Source organism: Simochromis diagramma, unplaced genomic scaffold, assembly GCF_900408965.1.
Source record: "Simochromis diagramma unplaced genomic scaffold, fSimDia1.1 OVJJ01000583.1, whole genome shotgun sequence".
Lineage (NCBI taxonomy): Eukaryota > Metazoa > Chordata > Actinopteri > Cichliformes > Cichlidae > Simochromis > Simochromis diagramma.
In genome coordinates, this window is record NW_024387285.1 from 1,529,152 (window position 1) to 1,555,123 (window position 25,972).

The 25,972-nt window shown below is 41.0% G+C and overlaps 2 protein-coding genes across 34 annotated transcripts in view; one reads left to right on the forward strand and one right to left on the reverse strand.

Moving 5' to 3' along the window:
- Positions 1-126: 126 nt before the first annotated feature.
- On the reverse strand, positions 127-10,737 carry LOC120716101 (alpha/beta-gliadin clone PW1215-like). 28 transcript variants are annotated; one of them, XR_005691806.1, is made up of 9 exons: positions 2,210-2,346; positions 2,072-2,124; positions 1,326-1,992; positions 1,236-1,256; positions 1,167-1,175; positions 1,027-1,058; positions 858-984; positions 334-698; positions 127-210 (listed from the first exon to the last, which is right to left on the reverse strand). XR_005691806.1 is itself a non-coding variant. In XM_040003475.1 (7 exons), exons 1-6 carry the CDS (start codon positions 2,224-2,226, stop codon positions 342-344), a joined length of 1,251 nt encoding a protein of 416 aa, XP_039859409.1. In that variant the 5' UTR covers positions 2,227-2,346; the 3' UTR covers positions 127-210; positions 334-341. The 28 variants fall into 28 exon arrangements, 20 of the variants coding, with proteins under 20 accessions (XP_039859409.1, XP_039859408.1, XP_039859396.1 ...); XR_005691805.1 differs by having other exon boundaries at positions 858-971; positions 1,005-1,058; XR_005691809.1 differs by lacking the exon at positions 858-984 and having other exon boundaries at positions 334-729; positions 985-1,058.
- The window catches only part of rusc2 (RUN and SH3 domain containing 2), a 38,092-nt gene continuing 20,818 nt past the window's right edge, over positions 8,699-25,972 (forward strand). For 5 of the 6 annotated variants that reach the window (XM_040003448.1, XM_040003450.1, XM_040003452.1 and 2 more), the window contains exon 1: positions 8,699-8,871. The gene's annotated coding sequence lies outside the window, so the exon portion shown is untranslated. The other variant, XM_040003449.1, reaches the window with a different exon arrangement.

Below are 25,972 nucleotides of genomic sequence, written 5' to 3' on the forward strand. Positions count from 1 at the left end.
GCCTGCCGTAGATGCTGCACATGAATGGCTTCAGTTTGAGCTAAAAATTTGAAACATGCACCACCTGCTCTCACAACTGTGAGATATTACTATAAAGTATAAATAAGCTAGCCCACACACAGACTCATCTAGAAAGATTTATTTACATTTCCCCTAAAGATCAGTTTAATTGTATCCATGCAGTTAATGATCCATCTTCTGATGTTGGCCCTGGAATGAGAAAGATGATTAGTGGTGTTGAGCTTATGCAGGTTCTAAAGGGGAGGAAAAAAAAAAAAAAAAGAAAAAAGAAAAAAAGGGAAAGTAAACACCAACTAGTTTTATGGAGTATACCTCTTCGGTTAAGCCCCTTGCAGAATCTGGTGGTTTGTGCCAGTTGCCCTGACCCAAGGCTGAAGATGAGGTCTGTGCTGGTAACGCATCATCCGAGGATGCATTTGATAGCTGCGTGCCTGTATTGGGATTTGAGTCTGATAGTAAGAATGGGCATGTGGATATGCTGGATAACTATGAGGCTGTGTCTTGGCCTGAGCATGATGACTGCGAGGCTTTAGGTGGCCCCGCGACTGAGAACTGCTAGCATGCAGCTGGTCTTGGGGCTGAGCCGGAGAACTACGAGGTTGTGGCAGTGAGTCAGCCTGATAGCCTTCAGGCTGAGAGCTGAGAGACTGCAGCTGGGTCTGGGCCTTGGGATGGCCCTGAAAGCTGCGAGGCCGCAGCTGGGTCTGGATTTGGGCCCGAGGATGGGCATGGCCCTGAAAGCTGCTGGGCTGCATTTGGGACTTCAGCTGAGCCTGGGGATGGCCCTGATGGCTGCGAGGCTGTGGCTGGGTCGGCAGCTGGGTCTCAGGATGGACTTGATGGCTACGAAGCTGGGTCTGGGGACGGACCTGGGGATGGCCCTGAAAGCTGCGAGGCTGTGGCTGGGTCTGTACCTGGGGATGGCCCTGAAAGCTGCGAGGCTGTGGCTGCATCTGGGGATGGGCATAGCCCTGAAAGCTATGGGGCTGTGGCTGGTGGGCATAGCCCTGAAAGCTGCGAGGCTGTGGCTGGGTCTGGCTCTGTAGCTGGGTCTTGGGGAGTGGCCTGGATGGCTCACCCTGAGTGCGAGGCTGTGGCTGGGTCTTACTGGGAAGCCCTGAAACTGCGAGGCTGTGCTGGGTCTGTACCTGGGGCTGCCCTGAAAGCTGCGAGGCTGTTGTACTGGGGATGGCCTGAAGTGCCTGGGGTTGTACCTAGCCCTGAAAGCTGCGAGGCTGTGGCCGGGTCTGTACCTGGGGATAGCCCTGAAGCTCGAGCTGTGGTGGGCTGACTGGGGATGTGCCCTGAAGCTGTCGACTGCAGACTTCAGAGCCTGGGGATAGCCACGATAGATGCGAGGCTGTGGCTGGTAGGAATAGCCATGAAAGCTTTGAGGCTGCAACTGGTTCTGGGGATGACCCTCAAGCTGGAATTGGGGACGGCCCTGAGGATGACCCAGAAAGTTGCGAGGCTGCAGCCGAGTCTGTGGTTGGCCCTGAAAGGTACGAGGCTGAGGCTGGGACTGGGACTGCATCTGGGTCTTGGGGTGGCCCTCAATCCTGCGAGGCTGTGGTTGGATTTGGGGACGATTCTGAAAGCTCCGAGGCTGGGTGTGGGGACGGACCTGGGGGGGACCCTGAATCTCAGGATGGCCTTGACTGCGAATCTGCAGCTGGGGATAGGCCTCAGCCCAGTAACTATGAACCTGTGGCTGAGATTGATAGCTGCGAGCCTGCACCAGGGGCTGTGACAGGGGATGGACTTGTGGTTGAGAACCATGAGCTTGCAGCAATGGCTGGGGGAGGTAGCTGCGAGACTGGGGTTGGACCTTGGGCTGAGAGCTAGGAGCCAGAGAGCTCCGAGGCTGAGGCTGGGCCTGGCGCAGAGGGTGGAACCAGTGTGGCAACTGATGAAGCTGGTCACCCGAGACCTGCTTACTGGCATCAAGATTTCCAAAGCCAAGAGAGGAAGCTGAAAAGAGATGAAATTTAACAGTGAACAACCATGTTTGTCATACTTAACTCAAATTCTAGCTTCACATGAGACTTACGTTTCATACTTGCTTGAAGCTCCCCAACAAGAAGTACCCATGGCAGCAACACACTAAAACACAAACATATTTGAATAAACTATTGTGATCACATCAAATAAAATCATAAATCTCAAGAAAAGAATTATTTGAGATTACCAAAATATAAAGCTCATTGCTTTAAGCAGAAATAATATCAGGTATAAACTTGAGAAGCCCCAATCTAGCGTCTGTTAGCCCAACACAAAACAACTACAACTTGGCTTCCCTCCTTCTGCAGCACAGTATCAGGTAGAGTCAAGGCACCCAATTTATCTTCTCTTGACAGCCAATCAAAGTTCTCGGTTCCTAAGCAACTGACAGGAAACAGACAGATTGCTTGCACCTGATGCAGATTCACTATGATACACAGGTGTTCAGAAGAGAAGAGACTTCTTTCTGAACCAGTCAATTGCTTAGTGATGCCAGTGTGTGGCGCTGAAGATGGACAAACTTTAACTTTCCAGCAGCGGCAGAGTGTGCAAAGTTTGCAGTGAAAGTATGAGAGACCCGGCCTTCTAAAGAGAGCCCCACTTGACTCCACTCACTCTGTGCAAGTGGCATGTATAATTGTGTAAAAAATATAAATCTAATGACACCAAGATAAAAAAGAAAGATGAAGAAAAAAGAGAAAAGAGGAGAAATAAAAGCAATCAAAGCAATAAATCAGTGAGTTAGGCACATAACAATTAAATCTAATGGTAAATAGTCTATCCTTAAATGTTGGGGACACTTGAATATTAGAGCTTCCTGTAGCACGACATTATTTCTTTTCTTTATTCTGACTTTGACTTAGCTAACAGAGCATCCTGTGTGATGTGACTGAGCATGCAATCTTTCTGTTGGTGTCAGATTATTTGTAACATAATGATGATGAACACAGTGATGAACCCACCGCATCCCTCTGTGGGTTTTTCCGAGATCCTAACAGAGTCTACAACAGCCACTGTATGTAAGTGGATAAAAAGCCAAACCACTGTTCTGATTATAGAGCTAAAGTTAGGAGTGCGAGTGATGTATTGACACGTATTGATATGTGAAGCTTCTCCCGCCTTAAAATTCAGTTACAACAACACGTGATTTTGTACATATTTGAACAGTTTATCTTTTTGTTGATGTTAAAGAATAACATAAATGAAATAAAGACAAGTGGGAGCGTTTTTTTAAGGGCTTGAATGGAACTGAAAGATAGCTGGACAACTAACTGACATAATCTTTATCCATAGAGCTCAAGGCTGTACAAATCAGGGCTGGATTGGATTCGGGCCAATTCACATTAACGTCATGTCAGCCTTAGTTCCTGTGGGTAACTTTGTCTTGGCCATTGCAATAACATCAGGAAACCAGTAGGTGGCGCTCAGCATATGCAATTCCCACTCAAACTGAACTGGAGTTTAAATCTCCTTGGGAAGGAAAGTGGCCTGGTTCTTGTATAGTGATTTTCAACACTGGTACTCAGAGCACTTTATACAGCATGTCTCATTCACCCGTTCATATGAGTTTTTTTTAGTTCTACGTTTAAACGCTTTCTGTCTAACATTCACATTTATATGCATCGAGCAACTCGAGGACCAGTATCTTACCCAAGGGTACTTTGGCATGCAGAGTGGATCAGCAAGGGATTTAACTACCACCCTTGCAGTTAGTAGATGACCTACTCTAGGCCCTGAACCTCAGCCATTCTGAAAGTAAACGATTGTCCTTCAAATTATGCTGTATAGTAGTATAGTATAGTGTAATGTATAGTCTAAATGAAGTAATCTTCTGCAAAATCCATAAGAGGTTTGTTTGTCTCCTCTTCTCCACACCTGGCCTGGCAGCGGCATTTGTGTGGGAGATTGCATCACCTACAGTCTTTTGTGAGGCTCATCATGTTGTTATGGCTTCTCACCTTTATCAGACATATTCTTATTTCAACCTAAGATGTTTGGTTGTTGACCCTCATCTTTGTGAACTGAGATAATGGTTGCAGGTTGGGCAAGCCGCATGAGAATGAAGAAACCATAAGCTTGCTTTTCAACAAGTACAATTAATCATACAGTTTCAGGCAATCATTGCAACCTGCACAACTTTGCCATTTGTTTATAGTTTATATCTTTGTTCAGATGTTGGGGGGAGGGGGTCCCTTTTTTTGCACTTTTTAAACTAAACCTCTTCCATGCATGAGAAAAAAGAAGATTAGAATAAACAAAGTTATGAGAGTCCCGTTGGTTATGTTACACAACAAAATTGTCTTTTGTTTAAGAAAAAAACTCAAGTTTTTTATTTACAGGTCAATTATTTCATATTATTTGTTTGTAGCCAAACATGTAATATTTTAATTTATGGTATAAATAATTTTAAACCTGCTGTAAGAGATAATTTGCAGGCCCAGGCACTAATTTCATTTTAATTCAACTGATTTTTTTAGTTACTGTATTCACATATCAGTTGTTTTGTTCCATCAAGTTACAGGATGTACAGATTCAAAGTAATCTGACTAAAATAACACAGTTACAAAAATAAAACAAACATAAAATCATTATTTTCCAGATTTTGAATGAGGGGGAGATCGTGGCTCAAGAGTTGGCAGTTCGTCTTATAATCGGAAGGTTGCTGGTTCGAGCCCCGGCTCCGACAGTCTCGGTCGTTGTGTCCATAATGACCAAGACTGTCAAGACACTTCGCCTGTTGCTTACTGGTGGTGGTCAGAGGGCAGGGTGGCTGTGGCTACAATGTAGCTTGCCATCACCGAGTAGCGGTTTTTGATACGGGCGACACGGGTGGTTGCCCGGGGCGAGGCAGAATGATATGACAGAAAATCATATCATATGCAATAACTTTGCAACACAACAAATCAGCTTGTCAAAACATAGCACAGAGAGCACACAATGACAGAGATGGTGAAAATAAAGGAAATCTCCTGTCAATTATGGAACTACGAGCAAAGCACGATCCTGCTGTAAGGAAAAAAAATGACAAGTCAGAGAAATGTCACATACCTTGGACATGCTACACAAAATGAAATAATGGATTGCCTGGCTGAAATGGGCCTTTCCTCAATAATTAGTGAAGTTACACAAAGTGAGGTTTTTATTATAATGGTGGATGTAACCAAAGACCTCAGTAAGAAGCACCAGATGTCTTTTGTAATAACATATTATTATAAAGGGTCAGTGTGTGGGTGCTTCCTCAACTCTAAAGCTGCAGAGCATCTGGATGCTGCAGCACTTTCACAGAAAATTATATAAATACTGCAGAAGTATGGCCCTGACTACAGAAACCACCTTGTGGTTTAACACTAACCTTGTAAATGATGGGGCCAAGGTAATGAGTGGAAAGAACACAGGTGTGCAGGCACGCGTTAAATTTGATGCCCCATTAGCTTTTTATGTTTGCTTTAATGCACATTGTTTAAATTTAGTATTAGTGGACAGTGTGAAATGCATTCCCGAAGCAGACTGGGCTTTTTTGTCTTTTTTCCAATAGCTTTATGTTTTTGTTTCTGGTACCAAAAGTGGCCAGAGGTACAAAGGGAAAATATTTAAGGTCCACCTAGAGAGTTACAAAGGCTGATAGAAACACAGTGGGTATGAAGGTACAATGCTTACACAACAGTGAGGGACAGACTACCTGCCATTGTACGTCTGCTGAAAGAGTTACCTGAGGAAGGGAATGGTGACAGAACTGTAGAGACGAGAGGTCTGTTAGCCTAAATACATCTAAATGTTGTCTTCTTATAACTTTGTTTTGTGTTTGGTGAGGTCAAACATCTGTCTGATATTTTGCCATCCCCACAGCTCAGTTTAGTCACAGCTGTTATTGACGCTCTTGTTGAAACACTGGTGGTAACACTGGTGATGCATCTCCAGGCCGTCACGTCACACCAAGCTCTGGCTTAGAGCCTACCATATTTCCACTCCAGTAGTTCAAAGACAGATCAGCACAGACAAGGAATCATTTCAAACTGGTACATTCCTCCAATCACTGACATGCTTCGGTCTGAGAGAAGATTATCATCAGGAAACTGTTATTATGAAAGGTATACAAGCTTTAAATCTAAATTTTTTCCATTTTCTGCACAGTACACACACAGCAACATCAACAACCGGAAATACAGATTCCCCAACTAACATGAATTCTTGAAAAAAAAAAAGAGCGACTGTAAAACATAAACACAAGTTTATTAGAGCTTATCATGAGCCATATAAGGGGCTGTTTGGTGAACTGTTTAAACCGTGCAAAATTGCACTTCCATTACCGTGACCTGCGTCATGTGAGCACAGCTTTTCAGCTCACATCTTCTTTAAGGAACACGATGAGTGACAACCGACTCAGCAGTTTGGGGGCATTAAGCACTGAGGCAAGAAGGGCTAGAGCCATGAACCTTGATGATTTTGTGGATGCTTTTAGACATGAAAATGATGGAGCAAAACTGTTTTGAATAAATGTGATGCCAAAAGATGGTTTTGTTTTGCACCAGCAAACACGTAGCATTGAAACCCGTGAAGGTCTCTGTGTGGGGTTTGAAATTTCAAAGTCGTATTTCCAGTGAAATAACTACTGATCAAAGTGATGGTAGAATTTGTTTACTATATTATTCACAGGTATTTGATCCTGACAGATCACTGTTGCATCTCAGGGCCAACACATAGACAGACAACAGTTCACAGTCTTACATGATCCAACACGTGTCTGTCTTTCCTGATCAAGTTTACTCTTAAAGTGAACTCCATTCTTGGAGAGGGAATCTTAAGCTGCTTGTGCTCAGCTCTGCTGAGAATCATTAAAGCGGTGGTTGGGACTTCTAGTCAATCAAATAATCGATTAAAAACAGATTATTATGGATTTCAAAATCTTATTTGGTTTTCATTAGGAGTGCAATGATACTCGTGTAGATATTGAACCGTTAGATACAGTGCTTTGGGTTTGGTACGCATATGTATCGAACAATACAACATTTTTTGTTTATTTTATCAACTTTTCTTCTGACGATGCTGTCTGTGTTGAGAGCTCAGTGAATCTGCGTTCGACTACTCCGCCTAGGCTGCACTGTCGAGCGCAGATCCACTGAGCGCAGCGCAAGCTAGCAAGATAGAAGCTAAGCTCATTGCAACATGGGAAATTGAACCTCCCCCACCCTCATTCAGATCTGGCGTTTGGAACTATTTTCATATGAAGCATGACCCTGAAGGTAAGCGCGTCATGGACAAAAGTAAAACAGTATGTCGGATGTGCCATGCAATGCTCAATTTGTGGGAACTAGTCCGTTAGCGCAGTTAGCTTGTTAACATGTTGACACAGTCCAGTCCCACACACAGGGCGATCCGCGGTAGCTCGTTAACGGAGATTTGCCGCGTTATGGCGTTAATGTCATTTTAACGAGATTAACGCTGACAGCACTAGTGGGAACACAACGAATATGACTGCACATTTACTCCGACATCATCCTAGTGCAAAGACAAGTGGAAGCAGACAAAAACAACAAGCAGCATGCTACAAACTTTACCCGAGTCATTTAGACAGCCGTTAGCACCTGATTCTCCTTATGGGGACCTGATATGTTTAATATGCTGCTGAGAGTATAGCCCAGAAGAAGCTATAATATAGCTTTTATTTTGGAAAGAGCCATTTCTCTGTAATAAACTCTCTTTTTCAAAGATGAGTGATTTCTCCATCAGATTTATTTTTTTATTACTTTGTTGTTTCAGCAACATTAAATTTAAAAACTGTACTTTTGAGTTAAAATATATATTTATAATTTTAATAAATGACAAATTAAAAAAGCATGAACAATTTTTTTGTATCGAAAAAATATCGAACCGTGACACCAAAGTATCGAACCTAACTGTGAATTTTGTGTATCGTTGCACCCCTAGTTTTCATATATAACTTTTTTCAGTGAAATAAACTTTAATAGCAGGAAACTAACTATGCATATAATTCTTTTCTTTCGCTCCTTTCCCCCGTATTTTTCAGGTAACCTATATTTCACAAAATCATAATACAACTGTAAAAATTCTGTTTCTGCTGTGCCACCCCAATATTTTTAGTTGCCCCCATATGGTTAAGCCTATAAAAAAAAATTGTGGGGGCGCCCTGCAACAGATCCGTTGGGTAAAGAGTAATTTATTGTCCACTGTCAATATTTTATTATTCTCTTTTTACTTTTTTATTAAACACTGTGTGTGCACCAGGTCATTTTAATCCCACTTTATAATCTGTTATACTGTGCTATTTATATTACTGTCCCATTTTTCTTTCATTTATAGTTTTTGTAAATTATATCATTTTATTAGTCATTTTAAAAATGTATACATTGTTTATTTTTGCATTTTAATTTAACTCTTTTGTTTTTGTAATATTGCCAAAATGGTTACAGTGTATCTTACTGAATTATATACCACTGGAGAAGTTTGTTGTATGTTGTGTTTAACTTGGATTTTAGCCGTTGTCATAAAGGACTTTCCCAACTTTGGGGCAAATAAAATATACATTGTGTTTTCTTCGTACAATATTCATGCGATTGTGAACTGTGCATTCATTAAGTCAGTATAGCTTCGCTGGTTGAGGTCACGGGGCTATTAATGAGCGGCAGCTGTCCCACCCAGGGTTAGATAATCCAGTCTGGGACCAGGCTGTGACTTCAGGCTGACGTGCCGCTCCAGCCCAGCCCATCCTGCGATGCAGCGCCGCTGACGCTGTCCGCTCCGCAGTCTGTCGGTGAGAAAACAAGCCTCGCTCCTCCACAGCTGCACATGCGTTTCACCGAGAACAACACCACCGCCAACCCCGGAGACGAGGTTAGTGCATTAAATTGTGATTTTTGTTGTTTTCTTTTGTGAGCGATTTGGTTAGAGGTGCGGAGGGAAAAGGGCTCCGCTCAGCAGCATCGCGTCGGAGGCAGAAAAATGATGCCTAGCTCGATCAGATCGGGAGGGACGGAGGCTCGGCTTTCAGACGATGGTCACCCTCAAACCGCTGTGTCGTGTTAGAAGACGCCTTGTTTTTACGGTTAAATGACAGTTTCAGTGGATGGATGTGCCCGTTTGCCTTCTGACGTGATAAACAAAGATTTATTTTAATCGCAGCAGCACAAAGGCAGCGTGGTAACGGTCGAACACATCATCCATGTTCGATCATCTATCCGCGGCTTCAGGGGGGCCTTGGGCTCCGGAGTGAAGGGCGCGATGTTCGGTAATAAACTGCGACTGCTCGGGATCATCTGCACTGGTGACACCAGCGGCCTGCACCGTGCCATCACCATATTGATCCCTTATTAGTAGAAACAACAGGGATACGCGAGCAGCGTCAGCTTAGGAAGATTGTAAAGGGATGACTTCCGCCAAAGATTTACAAAATAAAAGCTTGGCTGAATCGAAGAACTATAAACGTGTACAGCAAACACTATTAAAAGGCAGGATATGTGTATGGGATGGATCAAGAGACAAAAATACAATAAATAAAAATATAAAGAAAACAGGATCAGTTCAACTGATGGAAATATGAAGTTTGTATTTTTGAAAAGGAAATATACCGTACCATGTAAAAAATTATCAGTGTTTTTGTTTTGTATTGTTCAGATCCATTATTAAAAGGTTCAAGACAGTAAATTCTTGAAGCTAAATAGGTGAAAACCTTGCAAATGCTCAGAAATGCAGTAAACATAAATAACACGGAACTAAAACTTGATTTTTATCTACGTTTGATCTGATATATGATGGATGGATCCATTTTTGCCATAGACCCTACTGAGGTTGGTTACTGATACTCAGAACAAGGCTTCATATCCTTAGTATTGATCTGCCCATCCCTACTATGCATCAGAGATAATGTAGAACACAAGGAAATGGGAGATCTAAAATGTTATCGATGCACTGATCTGAGATTTGGATCACATGTCCGCTGGACGCTGACTCAAAAAGACAAGCCAATCTGGTCGTCAGAGCATCGATGGGAAAAAAGAGGCAAAAAATGAAGTAAACTGTAAATATGTTTTTCAAAACACTCAAGTAACCATAGTGGATTCAGTTTTATAGAGTTGCTCTACTGTAGCACGCTCTCTGAGGCTTTTATTTTTTAAGGTTTCTTCCTATTGCTGCTTTTTTTTTTTTTTTTTTTTTTTTTTTTGTGGATTGTTGTTGATCTGTTGAGGTGCATTACATTACATTATGCGACATGGTGGGGATGCAGATAACTCATTTGAAAGGCATTGTTGTGTCACGGTCACATTAATGTATAAGTTTTACCAACTAAAATATTACATAATGAAAGAAAATGCCATAAAGTGACGACACTGATCATTCTCTCAGGGATCACTGTGTGATGTCTTGGTGACATCTTTTCTATTTTGTGGTGTTTTGTTTAACAGGTCAGTTGTTATTTGATTCAGTGATTAACTGAATACTTGTTTTGGACTCCAGATGTTTTGTCTGCATTGTTTATGCAATAATAAGTCATGCAAGATGTTAATACACCAGGTGGTCTGCTTGTCCTGGTGCTCTTTTAGATAACCTGATAATCTCAGGAGGGAAGCAGCGGAAGGGAGAAAGCTCAGCGTGTCTTACGTAATTTATTTTTTCTGCCTTGCTTTCTAATCTCCAGAACCTGAATCCATTTGTTTACAGCTAGCTGTCAGCTTTATGCAGCCCTACTGACCTCTGCAGTTCTCTGTCTCACTTATACTCTCTATTTTCTTTGTTTTTATCAGTATTGTATTTAAAAGAAACTTTTTATTTTGTAGCCTGTACTGTTGTGGGATTACTACGCTCTTCCTGTGGGGCACAGATGATTTTCCTTTTAGGATTATAGCTGTAGTAGTAACAGTTAGACTTAGAAGGCTGTGGTAGAGCTTGTTGCAGGAGCTGTGCTCACATTTTTATTAGTAGTACTAATAATAAAATTAGATACTTGTAAGAAATTTTAAAATACATTTTTTTCCTGCTGGTTGCGTACATTGATTCAGGTTAGGTACTCGATTAGAGATTATAGAAGTAGATACACAAATATGCAGAACCTGAAATAAAATGTAACAATTTTCTCACGATGAAAGCACTGAAGAGTATTACGACTGCCCTTACATCCTGCTGCAGCGAAATTTACTGAACTCACTGATTAAAGACAGAAAGAGATCAAGGAAGAGCCGTGAAGATCAGCAGGCTTAGGCTGATGCTTATAGCGTCAGAGTATTAACCTAAGTCAACCCGAGGGCCCAAACCGTGTCATTACACTCATACTGGGGTGCAGCTATAGAATCAACATAAGTTTTACAATAGCAGTGTGTTTATCTGCTGTTCTTTAAGTTGCACAATATGTTAAAATGTTCCGACTGGCCATTTCCAGCCCATCAACAGGTGATTGTGCAAGCTCTGATTGCTGATAAATATGTTGTGGTGGATATGCTTTTTATTCTAAAGTCACGTGTTTCCAGAACTCTGAATTTTGGGATTCAAATTGGTTGTTTTGTCTTATGTAAAGTTGTTGTTGACTGTCAGAGCAGCTCACACTGTTCACAGTGAAAGCCACATAAAGCAGCAGCGTGTTAGCAAAGCATGAATCTGTGCCGACTCTGTCTGCGTCACCAGTCAGTGTGAAGGAGGACCTGTGACCGCTGAGCTAATCGTCATGGCATTACAGGACTAAAGCCTCAGCGTACTGGTCATTTCTCGAAACTGGCGGATTCACTGAGTCAGGGCGATGTGCCTCCTCTCGCTGTTCAGCTGCCTGTCCTCATCTTCAAATGTGTGTGTGTGTGTGTGTGTGTGTGTGTCTCTTGTTATGTAACTGAAGGCCTGCTGAGGCCGGATGTGAATAGTTTCTGTGTGTGTGTGTGCACATGTGTGGCTTTCCTATGTGTTAGTGTGTGCTGTGATTTGAGCTATGCTAAGTATGTAAAAAAAAAAAAACATGCACAGACGTGACGCCCGTTTCCCAGCGTGTAATCGAGTTTTCCTGAATAGAGGATTTCAGCACTCCGTTATCTGCAGCTGCACTCGGCCACACAAATGCTTGTTTTGGAGACTCTCCAGTTTGTAAAGAACAAAGTTAGTTTTCAAAAACATAATTTGGAAACCTTTTCAAGCCATGCCAGCATCTCCCAGTCATCTCTTACTGAGCTTCTTTAGCTCATGTTTGTGTAACTCCGTGCTCAGAGTAGACTGTGCTGTTCTTGCTTATTAAGATCTGCAACCATAACATATAATAATTGGCCTCTCTAAATTTTGTCTGTTTGCAGCTTGAAATGTATATCTAGAGTTGTGAGGTATATTTATCGTAAAAATTGTTGCTTAAAATCAGAATCCATTGTTTTAGAGTGAATCTGTGACAGTAAGCTTGTAACCGAGGCATTTATCCCCCAACAACTCAGCATTTAAAGTCAAGGAAACGTGTTAAGAACTTGATTCTTCACGGCTGATCAGCCGAGGCCGCGTGTAGCCTCTGCAGGCCTGTGGTGGTTTGGCCTGGAAATGAACCTCCTTGTGATTTTGATGCAACATCTCTGATAGGGCTTTTGCAAGTGTTCTGCTGATCAGGGTCTTTTTGTTTAAAGCCTTTGGCTTCCCAGGAAAAGGGCAATACTCAAATTAACAAAGTGCATTTACTAAAGTACTATAATTTAGTAATATCTGAGGCAGATTTATGACTCCACACAGTTGCATATTGGTAGTGAGCTGGGCTTTTGGAGCCAGAAGTGACCATAACTTGACCAGAGGGTGGACGGCTAAGCTGTCAGCCAATGCTAACAAGCTAGGTTAGCAAGTTGCAAACATTAAGTTTACTAATTTTCAGATCAATCTATTAGGAATGAGTTATAAAAAACAACCCTGTGTTCAGTAAATACAAAGGGGGAAATTAACTCTAGAGAACTAAGCTGTTTTTAGTACCAGGCTGTAAACGTACTTTTTAAAGCTGTAAAATCAGACATTTTAACACAGGAGTCTGGTGGGATGATTTTCAGAGCCAGCCTCAAGTGGCCGTTAGAAGAACTGCAGTTTTTGGCGTTTATGCTTCAGCTTGGTTATTTTGGCACTTGGGAGCAATGTACAACTCTACAAACCTTCTTTATTTTTTCACATTGCTTTAATTGCAGTTAATTAAACTATTAGCTCCAACTTGGCTCAGATTAGTCGGTATTGTTTAAAGTACAGGAAAAAGTTGAACAGGTCTGCGCGTCACTGATAGTCTTCAGGGGGAAAAAAGGAATCATGCAAGATTGGAATCAGCAGGTATCATTAAAAAAATTAAACTAGAACTGGTGAAGAAAATCTATGATCTAATTATGCAACTAATAATAAAATACGCACGTCTTACTTTGAAGCACATTTTACTGATAGTGTTTTTACGCTGAGAAGTCCTTTTTAGTCTTCATAAACCACTGACTGTGTGAAATGACTTTTATTTAAGTAAAACTATGAAACAGAATCACACAGCCGGCCGTGGAAGGAAAGCAAAGCAGAACCAGCACAAAGTGTAAGGACACGGCCACAGTCGGTGTCAGAAAGGAAAATGGCTGTGCATTTCGGATATGCATCTTTCCCTTTTGAAATTTTTGAGTCGAACGCATCAACACAAGCACATGCGATCGTGCACCCACACAGCTTTTGCCCTCCAGCTTATTATGGCAGTTTTGTTCCTTTCATGTCTCTCGGCCTGCAATGCTTCGCTGATTTAAAGGCACCCAGACGGCTGTTTGGGAGAGTTGTGAGTTTGTGTGCGTGTGTTTATTGCTGAAGCAGATGAATGTTGCCCGCCCTGCATGCTGATTTGTCTGACTGTGAAAGAGCTGCTGGGACACCATCAGAGTACTATGGACCTTTTCACTGTGCTGCTGAGAAGAATGGGAGGGTGACATGTAAGCAAAATCATTCAGTGTGAAGGCGGCAAGACTGTCTTAGCTTATGTGACAAAAATCTCAGCATTTTCCTTTTAACTACATTTGATTTTTTTTTTTTAAAGAGCTTGAGAGAAGCAATGCGTTAATCTAACTTTTTCCCACTCTTATATAATATCAATAGGTTGGCTCTGGATATCTGCTGATGTGGATTACTTATGTTTAAGGCTTGATTTTAAACTTTACTTTCCTAACTTTGTAAAATCAAATTGAGTAAATCTAAACTATTACTTCACAACTGTTAAACTCAAAATATTGCAAGAAAGAAAGGGAAAATTGTTGGTGTTTCAGGGACGACCTCTGTTAGCATTGAGGAAGCTCCTGCTTCTCCTGCTGCAACAACAATACAACAGAAAGAAGACTGCAAGAGGAGGTGAGAGTAAAACCTGAGAATAGAAACACCAAGCAAACCAAGAAACACATAGAAAATGTAAATAAACAAAACTCAAAGCCACCTCGACAAATAAAGCCGACTGGCTTGTTATCAGAATACCTTATTCAGCTTTTTGAGTCGGGACCAGACAGATATGTGATCCAGATGGAGGCTCAGAGCGAAGTGAAGTAAAACCACAGTTAAAGTTTTAAAAACATTCATTAAAGTAAATCCTTCTGGTTCTACTTACAAGTTTATCTTGTACATTTTTCTTACTGGCAGTGATTCGATTGTTGGCCACACAAAATAAAAGCACTGCTGGATTGTAATAGGTGATCTCAGTGAAACCATATACAGTCAGTGTCAGTTGGATACGGAAGGGAAGAGAGAGATTGAAGGGAAGGGAGATTATGAGAGAGGCAGAAGTAAAGGAAAGATGTGTTACACTGCAGTGCAATATGGAGGCGAAGCAGAAAGGGTGGCCGAGCAGGGATTTGGTGCAAGTGAAGTGGGGAGGGGGATAAATGAGAGAAAGCAATAACGTGTCAGAAGAAGATGGGGAACAGAGTGAGAGGTGTTTGGATGTGGACCAGAGGAGGAGGAGAGGAGCAAGAAGGACAAAGTCAGCACAGTGTGAGGAGGAGGTCGAGAGGAACGGAGGTGAGATGGCCGGAAGCAGAACTGCAGCGCTGCATTTTCAAACATGCTTTGCAAGTCATACTGATAAAACCTGGTGTCATGTTCACAGCTGGTTACATCTGTGTTTGACACATCACGGTGTCACATGTTGTTCATGCAGACTCATGCTCACGCTGTCAGGCTTTGTGGGAACTTAAATACCTGTAATGACAAGTCTTTGAAGTAATCTGTGGCTCAACCTGTTCAATATAACAACCAGCAAAAAGCCCACCTGCACTTAATCATTTTCTGAGGGTGTGTTTGTGAGAAAAGCAGTTACTTAAAATAAAAGAAAGTTTCCTGTGTCATGTGACACACGGTGAAGATCTTTGTCTGCTATCTTATCTGCAAAAAAGGATAAAATATCCTCATCTGGACACGTTTGAATTCAGTACGATGATGGTTTTTGTCAGGTTAGATAAAACTGAATAGGTTGGTCATTAAAACAAGAAGATATTTGTCACGTGGCACAATAATCAAATGATTTATATAATGATCCTCGAGTGGTTAGGCAGCGGGGAGGGAAACCTCCTTAACTCTGTGAGAAAACCGGTGTTTCTGTTTCATGTATTGAAATTTAATGTGTTGTTTTATGGGCAATAAATTGCATTTTTAATTGAAAGTTAGGAGCGATTAGCAGCCAGAACTGCACTGATGTGCTGTAATTCTTAGTGCAGGTATCACTTTTCTTCATCTGTTCAGAGATGTGCATATCTCGGCTATCATGATCAGTTACTGTCACCTCTGTCAGCTCAATTTCAATTCGGTTCAGTTTTATTTATATAGCAGCAAATCATAACAACCATTTCCTCAAGGCGCTTTGTATTGTAAATTAAAGGCGCTACAATGATAAAGGCATCTGAATGTGACTGGAGTAGCAGAGGGATGACTGCATTTTATTTGATTTACAGATGGATGGATTCCTCTATTACAGCAGCAGAAGTAATAAACAATACTATGCTCAATACAGCAGAATAGAGCCATAAAATAGAGTAAATATCTCAAAAGGAACCACATAAAAAAAAAAAAATAAATTAAAAGAGCAAAAAGCTCAATAAAATGCAGTGATGCTTAGTAGAAATAGAATAGAGCTGAAGCAATAATAAATTTGGCTATAAAGGCCGTCATGCTGGGGATTCTGTGATTAAAGCAGTAAAGAGGAGTCCTGTGGGACAGCAACACCTTCATGTGTTTGTGGCAGTGGCGCTAAACATACAGGATCAATAGGACGACCGATTTTTTGCTGTGTCAACAGGTAGCATCCCCCCCACCCCTCAGTTGCATGTAGTGCAGTGAACTCTGCTAAATAGATCAATAGATGGTAAATCAAATCAAAAACATGTGGAAAATGAATTGAAACAATGCAATTATTCAGAAATCTCAAACTTTTTTTACTTACAGTAGAACGTAGACACGGTGAGACGTATCGTGGCAGCGACACGACTCAGAAAAATGTGCAGCATCCCGTCTTTATCAAAGATTTACAAATGACAGCATTCTGTTTTTATGCTCTATTTTCAGTGTCCTGATTTTTTTGGAACTGGGGTTGTATGTATGATTAGCTCTCTTGAGTTATTATGGATGAGACTGAAACATCATCCAGTCTGTGTATCCTCGTAACTTTCATGGTCTCTTGAATACTTTGTGGTCCCCTTATTGGAGAATTGGCATCACAAGCAAAACATTGTTTCTTAAACAATGGAATTAAATCAAAGGTTGTGCATGTTAACATCAGTGCAAGCTTAAACTGACAACACAGGTGTAAAACTGCGCCCGTGCAGTCCCCCCCCCGGCCTTTATTCCAGCACCAGTCGAGCCGCAGATAAGATGGATGTGATTATTTGTTAGAACAGTCGAGCCCCTTGTTATCCTTCTCTCATACATGTATAATGTTCTAGTTTTGCGTTAGTATGGTAGGAATTCATGACTGTTTGAGTTTTGAAACACATCCTTCTTTGTGTTTTTGTTCCCGGCAGCTGGTTGGACTTGGTGGAACGTTTCCACGCTGAATACGTGACTCAGTGTACTGTGACTGGGTCACTTCCTGCTTGTTTTCTATTTTTCTCCTTTTAGTTATCTGTGTGGATGTTTTACATATTCTTTCTTCCTGAGTAGCAGATAAACCTTTTGTTACTCGTCGAGTTCAGCGCAGCGGTAAAACGGCCTCAAAGTTCCAAGAACCCTTCAAGGTTGTTTAGTTGCAGCATTCCTCGCTTTTAGCTCTTCCCGTCTTTTTGTCTGGCTCTATTTTGCTTTGTGACGGCGAATGTGTGCAACAGACAAAAGATCCATTCAGTCGCTCTGCAGAGAGAAACACTGATTGATAACTCGGCACCAAGACAGCTACAGACTGTTGCAGGAGATGAGAGCGAAGCAGGGACTGTCTGGAAAAGAGAAACATTTGTTTTCTGTGACAGTGTTTGTTTTTGTTTGTTTGTTTGTTTGTTTTCCACAACGAGCCAACAAATCATAGATGCAGGATGTGTAACATGTAATGCAACCGTGCTGTTGGTTGTTGGTAAGTTTAGTTATTTTTCTTGGCTGTATGTGGATCTCTGATGGCGTTTGGTGGGATGGTCCAAAGAAACTGATCGTATACATTCATCTATGAATTTTCTAATGTTTAATAGAAATTCCGTTTACGAAGGAAAAAACAAATTTAGTCTTTATTTTGGAGCAAATTCAACTTTTCAACATGTTGTTTTGTTTGTTTGTTTTTTCTTTATCGGACCTGACTGGTGATTCTACACATGTAGTTCTTAGTAACTGCAGTAAAACTACAGCTATGGTTGCTTTCCCATTCATTTAAATTGGCTGCAGAGGCAGTACAGGTATAGGTGGTGTACAGCAGCTCCTTTCAGTTCATTCTTTGTACCGTTTTGTATGAGCAGGGTGCTTTATTTTCAATCGTTCTGCATCCTCCAGCCATTTAATTATACTTCTAAGACATTAAATTATTCTTTTAATGTTTTTTCTTTCTTAAAAAATATGTGTATATTTTAGTGTGTGTGTGTGTGTGTGTGTGTGTGTATATACTAAAGATGTGAATTTGAGTTTGTTTGTAAGTAAATTTGTTTTTACGTTTTTAAGCAGTTTTGATACAGGCCAGTTTAAATTCAACGTTTTATTATTTTTTCTGAATCTGCCTGAATCTGTTGTCTGTCTTGACTTCTTCACTGAAACAAGTTGTCACCTGCTTGTGTTTTATTGCAATAAATGTGTCCTGCTGTGCGTGGACTTCATCCATCATCATAATTGCTGTTGCGTCTGGCTGTGCTGTCTCTGCCCGTCGAGGGTGTGCCGTCACTCGGATGCACCCCTCCTGGGCTTCGACTCATTCCTGGAAGTACAGCCCCGATGATTTAAGAGGGAGGATGTCCTTTGTTACAGCTTTGCTTTCCTTTTCCTCTCGTGTTTCATAAATAGGTCAGTTTCCCACCCTAGTTAGCATCTAAGCTATGCTGTTAATGCTTTCTGGGGAACCCATTAACGACGTAGTTGTGGAGAAAGATAATAATGGAATTGATTTTTAACAAGAACCTTTTACTAATCCGTAGTTATCAGAGTGTCAGAGACCAAAAATCGTCTTTTTTTTTTGTTCTCCATTATTATCACATTATTGATTAACTGTGTTTCATGGCGAAAAAACCTCTAATAATACGGCAGTACGGCTCCTTCCTCACACGATCCTGAGTGTTTGTCACGGTACTGGGTCACGGACTCGGTGCTTTGTGTTTATTGGTGATTCTAGCTATAATTATGGTTTTCTGCTAATGTTACATCTTTAGTCCTTGGGTTGTGGTTTCTGTTTTGTATCATCTCTGTGGTTCAGGTTCCTTTGTTTCCACGTCTTAGTGTCTAGTCTGCGTCTTAGTTTCCTGTTTTACTTTGGTAGTCCTTGTCCCATGGTTATGGTTTCAGGTCTGCTTCCCCGTGTCTCGTCATTATCCCAGCAGTGTTTCCCTCCTGTCTCCCATTCCCTGATTACACCAGTATGTATTTAAGCCCTGTGTTTTTCCCTGCCCGTTGTCGTGTCCTCTGCGTTAGTTGTGTATTCATCAGTCCATGGGTGTAACTTTGTGCTGAACATGGGGGGGGCGCGTCAAGATCTCTGTCTAAATAAATAAATCTGGGTAAATTCCCAGATGATTAAACATGCAGCTATTTTGCTCGTAATACCTGAAACGAGTAAAGAAAATCAACAGCCTACTTATGCAAGATAATTCATAGTTTTATTGTGGGGGTCATAACTCCCCTAACCCCCCTGGAAATTACGCCCCTGCCTCAGTCGTCATGTTTTGTCAGGTTATGTCACGCCACGTCATGAACTCCTAGTTTAGATCATCCTTCCTAGTTTGAATGTTGTTTTTTGTTTCTAGTGCTCGTCTTGTGTTTCTTTTTCATTTGCTGCCGGTGAATAAAAACTGTCGCCTTGGGTTAAATATTCCGTCTTGAGTCCTGCGCGTGGGTCCAACCACTGCCTGCCACACAGCTCACCGTGACAGTGTTACTGTCGAAGTGGGCAGTTGTTTCTTTAAGCCACCATTCCATTTATTTGACTTGTCTTTAATTCCTATTTTATTACAGTAAATATCAGGGATGCTGTTGAGTTTTATCCAGTCTGAACACTGAAACATGATCATGAAGTTACAGGAAGTCTTTGGTGCCCTCAGCAGATTTGGCATGTAGTTATGTTTACTCTGCTGCAGGACTTTGGTTAGGTCTCAGTACTAAAAGGCAACTATGTTCGTCAGCAAATTTACCTGTTGGAACGTTTAGCTAAATGATGCTAAAACACTGCACAGTATAGGAAAATAGCACTGTGGGTATGAAATGCTGTGAAGCTGAAGGTGCTGTGTTTATTTTGTCTTGTTTGTTTTCAGGCTCATGACAGATTTGGAGACTAGTTGGGTGAATAAAAACACTAACAATCCGATGCTGCTGATTTCAGAATGATATTCTGGTCTCCTCATCAGGTTTAACGGGGTTTAGACTGTTTAAGCATCAACAGTAGGACGTCCTGAGAGAGCTCGACCTTTCTGGATGAATTCAGGTTCTTATGTAAGCAGGTATTGTGTTGGAAGTAAAGAGAGACGAAGAAAAGAAATACTTTCTCATGCTGCCCCTCGTGGAGCAGGGCTCTATCTGATTGGGTGGCATTGTAGCTAGGGTTTCTGATGTTGCATGGGAAATGGATTTCGATTGGCCAAACACAGCCTCTTTGTTCTTCTTAACCCGTTATCTGATCAGATGTGCTGCAATCTGGTAATAACACAGAATTCAGTCATGCTGCTGCTGCTGCTGCTGCTGGCTTGTGTGAGGCTGGTTGTGCATGTTTTCTTAAGAAAAGTGTGCAGAAGCTTTCTCTGCACTGTATTGTGCTCTTTGTTGCAAAGGCTGCATAAAGGCTGAACAGTTTTAGATGAACTTTTTCACTTGTAGGACTGTTATTTATATTTGTCAGGGTGGAACTGTTGCAGTTATGTAACTGCATGGGTATGGGTGCCCCATAGAAATGCCAAAAAGATAAATGTGGTGGTTAATGCAGCATAATGGGCATTCACTGGACGTATTCTCTGTTCACTCTGTCATTTCTGCGTGAGCCTGAATAGCTGAATAGCTTGGCAGCCTGCATACATTTGTCAATCTCTTAAGAGGCAGTTTTGAGACAAGCGTCACACAGCGCCGTTTCATTGCTGCTGATTGATGTAGCATAAATATCACGCTGTAGATTTAAAAAGGCTTAACTTGTGGGTCTGTGCCTAGATGTCTTCACAACATAGCTGTTGATACTTCAATTTTTAAATGATTTTCATAAAGACACATGCATTAAATTAATGTAAGAGATTTTATATCATTTGCTTTTAACTGATTCTATGTCAGTTTAAAGCAAATTAATTGCTGTATGAATGAAAGGTGAAACGTGGCTTGTAGTGAAAAATGCTTTGACATGTTTTTCCTCATAGCTGGTTTGTCAGTATCAGTCATCCCTGCAAACACTTTAATCCTTTAATCCTCAGATTGTCTTTATTAATCATCAAAAGGAAAGATATTTGTCACAGTTTTTCAGAAATTGATATCTGTAAAATCACTAAAGGATCGAGGAAAGCAGTGAGACTGTGGACTGTCACCTTGCACAGTCGAAGCAGATGATGTCACACTCGGTTACCTGGCTCATGAGGTGAGGGTTATAAACAACAACCAGGATGTTGTGTGAAAAGTCCCCGGTGAACACAGCAGAGAGGCCGAGTGTGTTTGTGTTGCAAAGCAATAGATAATTGTTATTATTTTATTTTATTTTTGGTTTAACAGGCAGAGGCCCCTTTGACCAGTTAAATATAAATGCTCTTTAGGCTCACGTAAAAGTAGCTATTCAGTGTTTTAAGATAATGAGCAGCTTTTATTTTCCTTAGCATGAACTCTGATGTGAAAACTACAGTAAGGATGACTCATCAGAACTGTTGCTCGTTACTGTAGCTACAGTCAAAATCTCACTGGTGAAAGTCCAACAAGTGTCTTTAATCAAATTATGTTTATCACAAATTAAACGTGAAGAATAATGTGATTTCACCACCACCCAAACAGAATCTGTCTGCATGCAGTTCATATATTTCACCACAATCTTCGCTGATTTCTTGTAAGTTGCAGACGATCAATAACAGCTGCAGCAGGCAGGGGTGAGTCTAAAGAGGGACACGGTGGTTTTTACTAATTATTTTGCACCTTTTAGATTATTAAACAGAAAATGTAATAGAAGTACAATTATTGCTTCAGCTACTCAGCAGTATGTAAAATGAGTTTAGTTTTGTTCAGAGACTAGATTAATCCACAAAGTTGGCGACAGTGGGAAGGAAGAACTCCCTTTTTAACAGGAAGAAATCTGGGAAAAACCAGGCTTAGAAGACTGATATATTTCATCACCGCTGCTTTCAGCAGTGAAATCCTGATGTTATATGATGAACGCACGCCTCCAAACCAGACAACCCCAACTAAACCTGGGTCCCTCCAGCTTTTTGTTTTTAGAACTGAACAGGCTTCTTGTTTGAGAGATGAAATGTCTTCACACATGTGCAGAAGTCCAGGCACCGTCTTTTTCACACTCTTAGGAGTAGAAAAGAGATTCCTCACATGAATAGATCAATACTCACATGGGCTGCTCGCCTAAAGTTCATCATCTTCACAAGAATTCACAGCAACAGGTGATATGAACGAGACAGCTGTCTAATCTGAGGACACATTACACAGTCTCGCCTACCTAACCCTGCAGATTATCTCATAAAACCAACTGGCTTTCCCTAACCTCGCCTGGAGTCTTTAACTGCGCACAGAGTCATTAATGTGACTCTGCTAACAGGAACCAGTGACAGCCTCGGATACATTGAAGGCTTCTTGGACCTGATACGTATATTATATGCAGAGATATGTGGAGTCTTGTGATCCCGCTGATATAATAATGGAAGAAAGGAGCAGATTCTATGATGTTGTATATTTCACTTACCTTTCTGTTCCACATGAGCGTTTGTATTCAACACTTAAAGAGAATACGCTGCAAGAAGATTAGACTGATTCTTTGGTGGTTTGTTGCGTCAGGTGTCTTTGTGTCGTCTCTGTTATGTAACAACAGGACATCACGTTGCTAAGCGTAGTAGTAATGAGATGTCAGGCTTCTGATTCTTACCACACAAACAAAACAAAATGCACTTTTCTGTTTGAAACGCACACAAAAGTGCATGATGAGCGTGTTTCGTACGATACGCCGATTGAAAATCGTTCTTATATTAGTCCGTCAAGAAAAGGAAAATTACATGAAACTGTTTATGATAAAATGAAAAGCTGTGACGATTTTTAGTGCTGTAATGGTTTAGTTTAGGCTTTGGTTCAGAGCGGCAGCTAAGAAACGTCTTATTCTCTGTTTCAGTCACTACAATTAATTTATGGCAAGTAGTCACAAAACAGGTATTTTTAATTAATGATGCCCTAAACAAGCAACCGATGGTTTTTACTTTCTGTCAGTCAGCTTCTTCTGATGGTCTGCGATTATAACTCGACTCAGTATCCTCGCTGTGATTTTGAAATGCAGTGAGGTGAACGTGGGCTCAGATCTTGGTCTATGTTGTTTGTTTACTTTGCTGTTTAATCCAGGAGGAATTTAAAGGCTTTTCCATCCTTCGCTATCACATGAAAGACAACTTCCACCCAGGCAGGTGCAGGTTCACATTCACTGTGGGGGGTTTCACACCGTGACGAACAATAGTTTCCTTCCTGCTATAATTTATCAGTTCAAGATACTAAAAAAGAAAAGTCAGAAAATGTCATGATTTATACCTGCAGCGCAGGTTAGTGGGAACCCATCACTTCTTTGTTCACAGCTTTGAGATAAATAGGTTGAGCTCCACTTGAGGTGAAATCCGAGTCCATCCCGACAGCAAATACCTCTGTTTAAAAGGTCAGATATCAAGAGAAGCATCACTGTTATTGCAGTGCCACCAAGTAAGCCTGTCGCACTGTGCGAACACGTAGCTGTAGAGCTGCTGTGTGTCTTTGCCTCCATCGTGGTCGTGACGCTCTCACCAGCATTTATATCTTCATCTTCTTATCCATGCGACTGTTAGCAGTGCAGCTTTCCAATATGCTAAAATGTGGCTTTTGCTTTTATCTTCACATCTGATTTCCCACTTTTTTTTAGTCACAGGCGCACTTAATCTGAGATTACCTACAGTACATATCAGTCTGGACTACACAAAGGATAGAAAGGTGGTTTATGAAGCATTTCTACATAACTTGAATAGAAAAACCATATAAACAAATGATGGAGAAGCTTCCCAGCGTCTGAAATGATAAAGAGCCTGTGTGAAATGTTGTTACTGCAAATAGAGCTGCATTTTACTTCCTCTGGGGAGGAAGTGGGAATCTGATGGAAAAATGACTTTCAGTGTATTTATTCACCTCAGTGCGGTGAGACTAGCATGAGGAAATGCATCATTTTTGTGTAAATTTTCTGTAACGACACCTAATTTTGGAGTTACATGTATTGACATATAAAGACACCTTTATCTATAAAGTTTCATCAGCACGAACGCTGCTGGGCTGTAATTGAAACATGACAGACTTGATGCAGTGCAAGGTAGTGCATACTTACCTGCAAACAAAAGCAAAGTAATATTTTTTCCTTATTTGAAGATAAATTGCATGCTAGGTAAATGTGTGTTTGCACCAACAAGTATAATCTGACAGCAAGAAGATGTGAGGGCCTCGTGGAGATTTGATCGTTTGAGGGGCAAGAGAAGGATGAAGGCTCAATCCTGTGTCTGTTATTTAGGGTGTGATGTGAATAAGGATGAGATCATAGTCCTGTTTAAGAGTCAGCTGTTTGGTGTGTTACTGGCTCTCACTGTTTCCACTGCATGTGTTTCTCTACAGCTACTGAAGCTGTTTTAATAGGATTACTTTACATTACTACAGTTTATTAAATGTTTTGGGAGACTCGCTGATCATTGGTGGAAACAACTGTGCATTGTGTTTTGTAGTTCCAGAACTCTAATTTCTCTTTTTACTACATTTTTAACAACAAGTATGGTTGCAGTGGAGGATGCTGTCGAGTTTTTGGAGTAACAAAACCACATTAGGACTAATAATTTGATCGTCTGTGCATGGTTTTTGACCTTTTGTAATGCAGCTCTGGTTTCCCGTTACCTTCTCCTGAAAGTCTGTCATGTGGGGAAGAAACAAAAAATTGCTAATAGAAGTTTAATTTTTACTTATTAAACTAAAAGGGACAGACAAGCTTCTATCACAGTGAAAAGAAAGAGACGGCAAAACCTAGAAGCTGATCACTAAAAGAGCAAATCAAGAAGGTTAAATGATTAAAAACACCCTCCTCTTCACTGAGCAGGATTTAGCAGTCAGCAGCAGACTGCAGAGTCGCTCTGGCTCTCCTCCCTCTGGCCTTAAGTACTCCTGGTCTAATTGCAGACTACAGACATTTGCTCAGAAGGGAGGCTGAAGAGAAGAAAGCAAGACATGCAGGAACTACCCCTGAGTTCAACCAACCCAAAACAAAGAGACCATTGCAGAGCTGCTTTACACAGAGCTGCTTTACACAGTGCTCACTGTTTTCATGCAGCAGACTTTGTTCTTACATTATGTCCTTTATTTTTCTCATGTCTAACATTAGTTAAGCTAGCAACAAAAAAAGAAGCTAGGTGTGTTTAGGCTTTACTAGAAGAAAAGTGGCTTGAGAACAAATAAACACACTCCTCATCTGTTCCTGTTGTTTCATAAATTACTCGAACATTAAAGTTTAAACACATTGTGACCTCAGGTATGTGAGCCCTGTTAGCTGTGTTAGGATGCTCCTGTTGCTGGGTGGATGCTTCCATTAAAGACTAAAAGTAAACACAGAATCTAAAGTTTTTCAGTTATGGGGAGTTCATCAAGACTCTTGTTTGCTTTGGGAAAGGAAAACTTCAGTCACTGGTTTGTTATTGCTTTCCCTGGAGGGGCTTTACAGTGATTGGTTTTGGGACTTTGGGGTTAGCTGATCCCGTGTATTACAAGCTAATGAAAGCTCTGATGCTCCTTCAAGGACGAGGTTTTTGTAAATGATTGTGGTTTAAGCCATTCGATACTTTAACTGTACTTATATTGTATGGTATACCAGTATTATGGTATGCTGTAAATAGTATATGGTAACTTTACAGAAATATGTGATATTTTTTTTTTAAACTTCTGTGCAAGATGTAACAACGCACTAACAGTAAGAGCTAAGTCTTCAGCTAAGAAAACAATATGTCGTTTATTTATTCATTAATCTGAGAGAACTGAAATGCAGTTTGTGAAGGGCTGAAAAGTATCTGCCTGAAGGGACATTTTAACGGTTTGTTTTACTCAAACTGAAAGCTCATTGCTGTGGTTTCCATTTGATCTCAACCATTCGGCCAAGAAATTGCTCAAGAAAGAAGAA

Excerpts from the sequence above, each read along its gene's own strand:
- LOC120716101 (XM_040003462.1), bottom strand. Across the intron at positions 1,993-2,071 it reads GCTTCAAGCAAGTATGAAAC|CTTCCTCTCTTGGCTTTGGA; the intron begins GTAAGTCTCATG and ends ATCTCTTTTCAG. Across the intron at positions 1,124-1,458 it reads GGGTCATCCTCAGGGCCGTC|CCCAGCCACAGCCTCGCACT; the intron begins CCCAATTCCAGC and ends TTCCCAGTAAGA.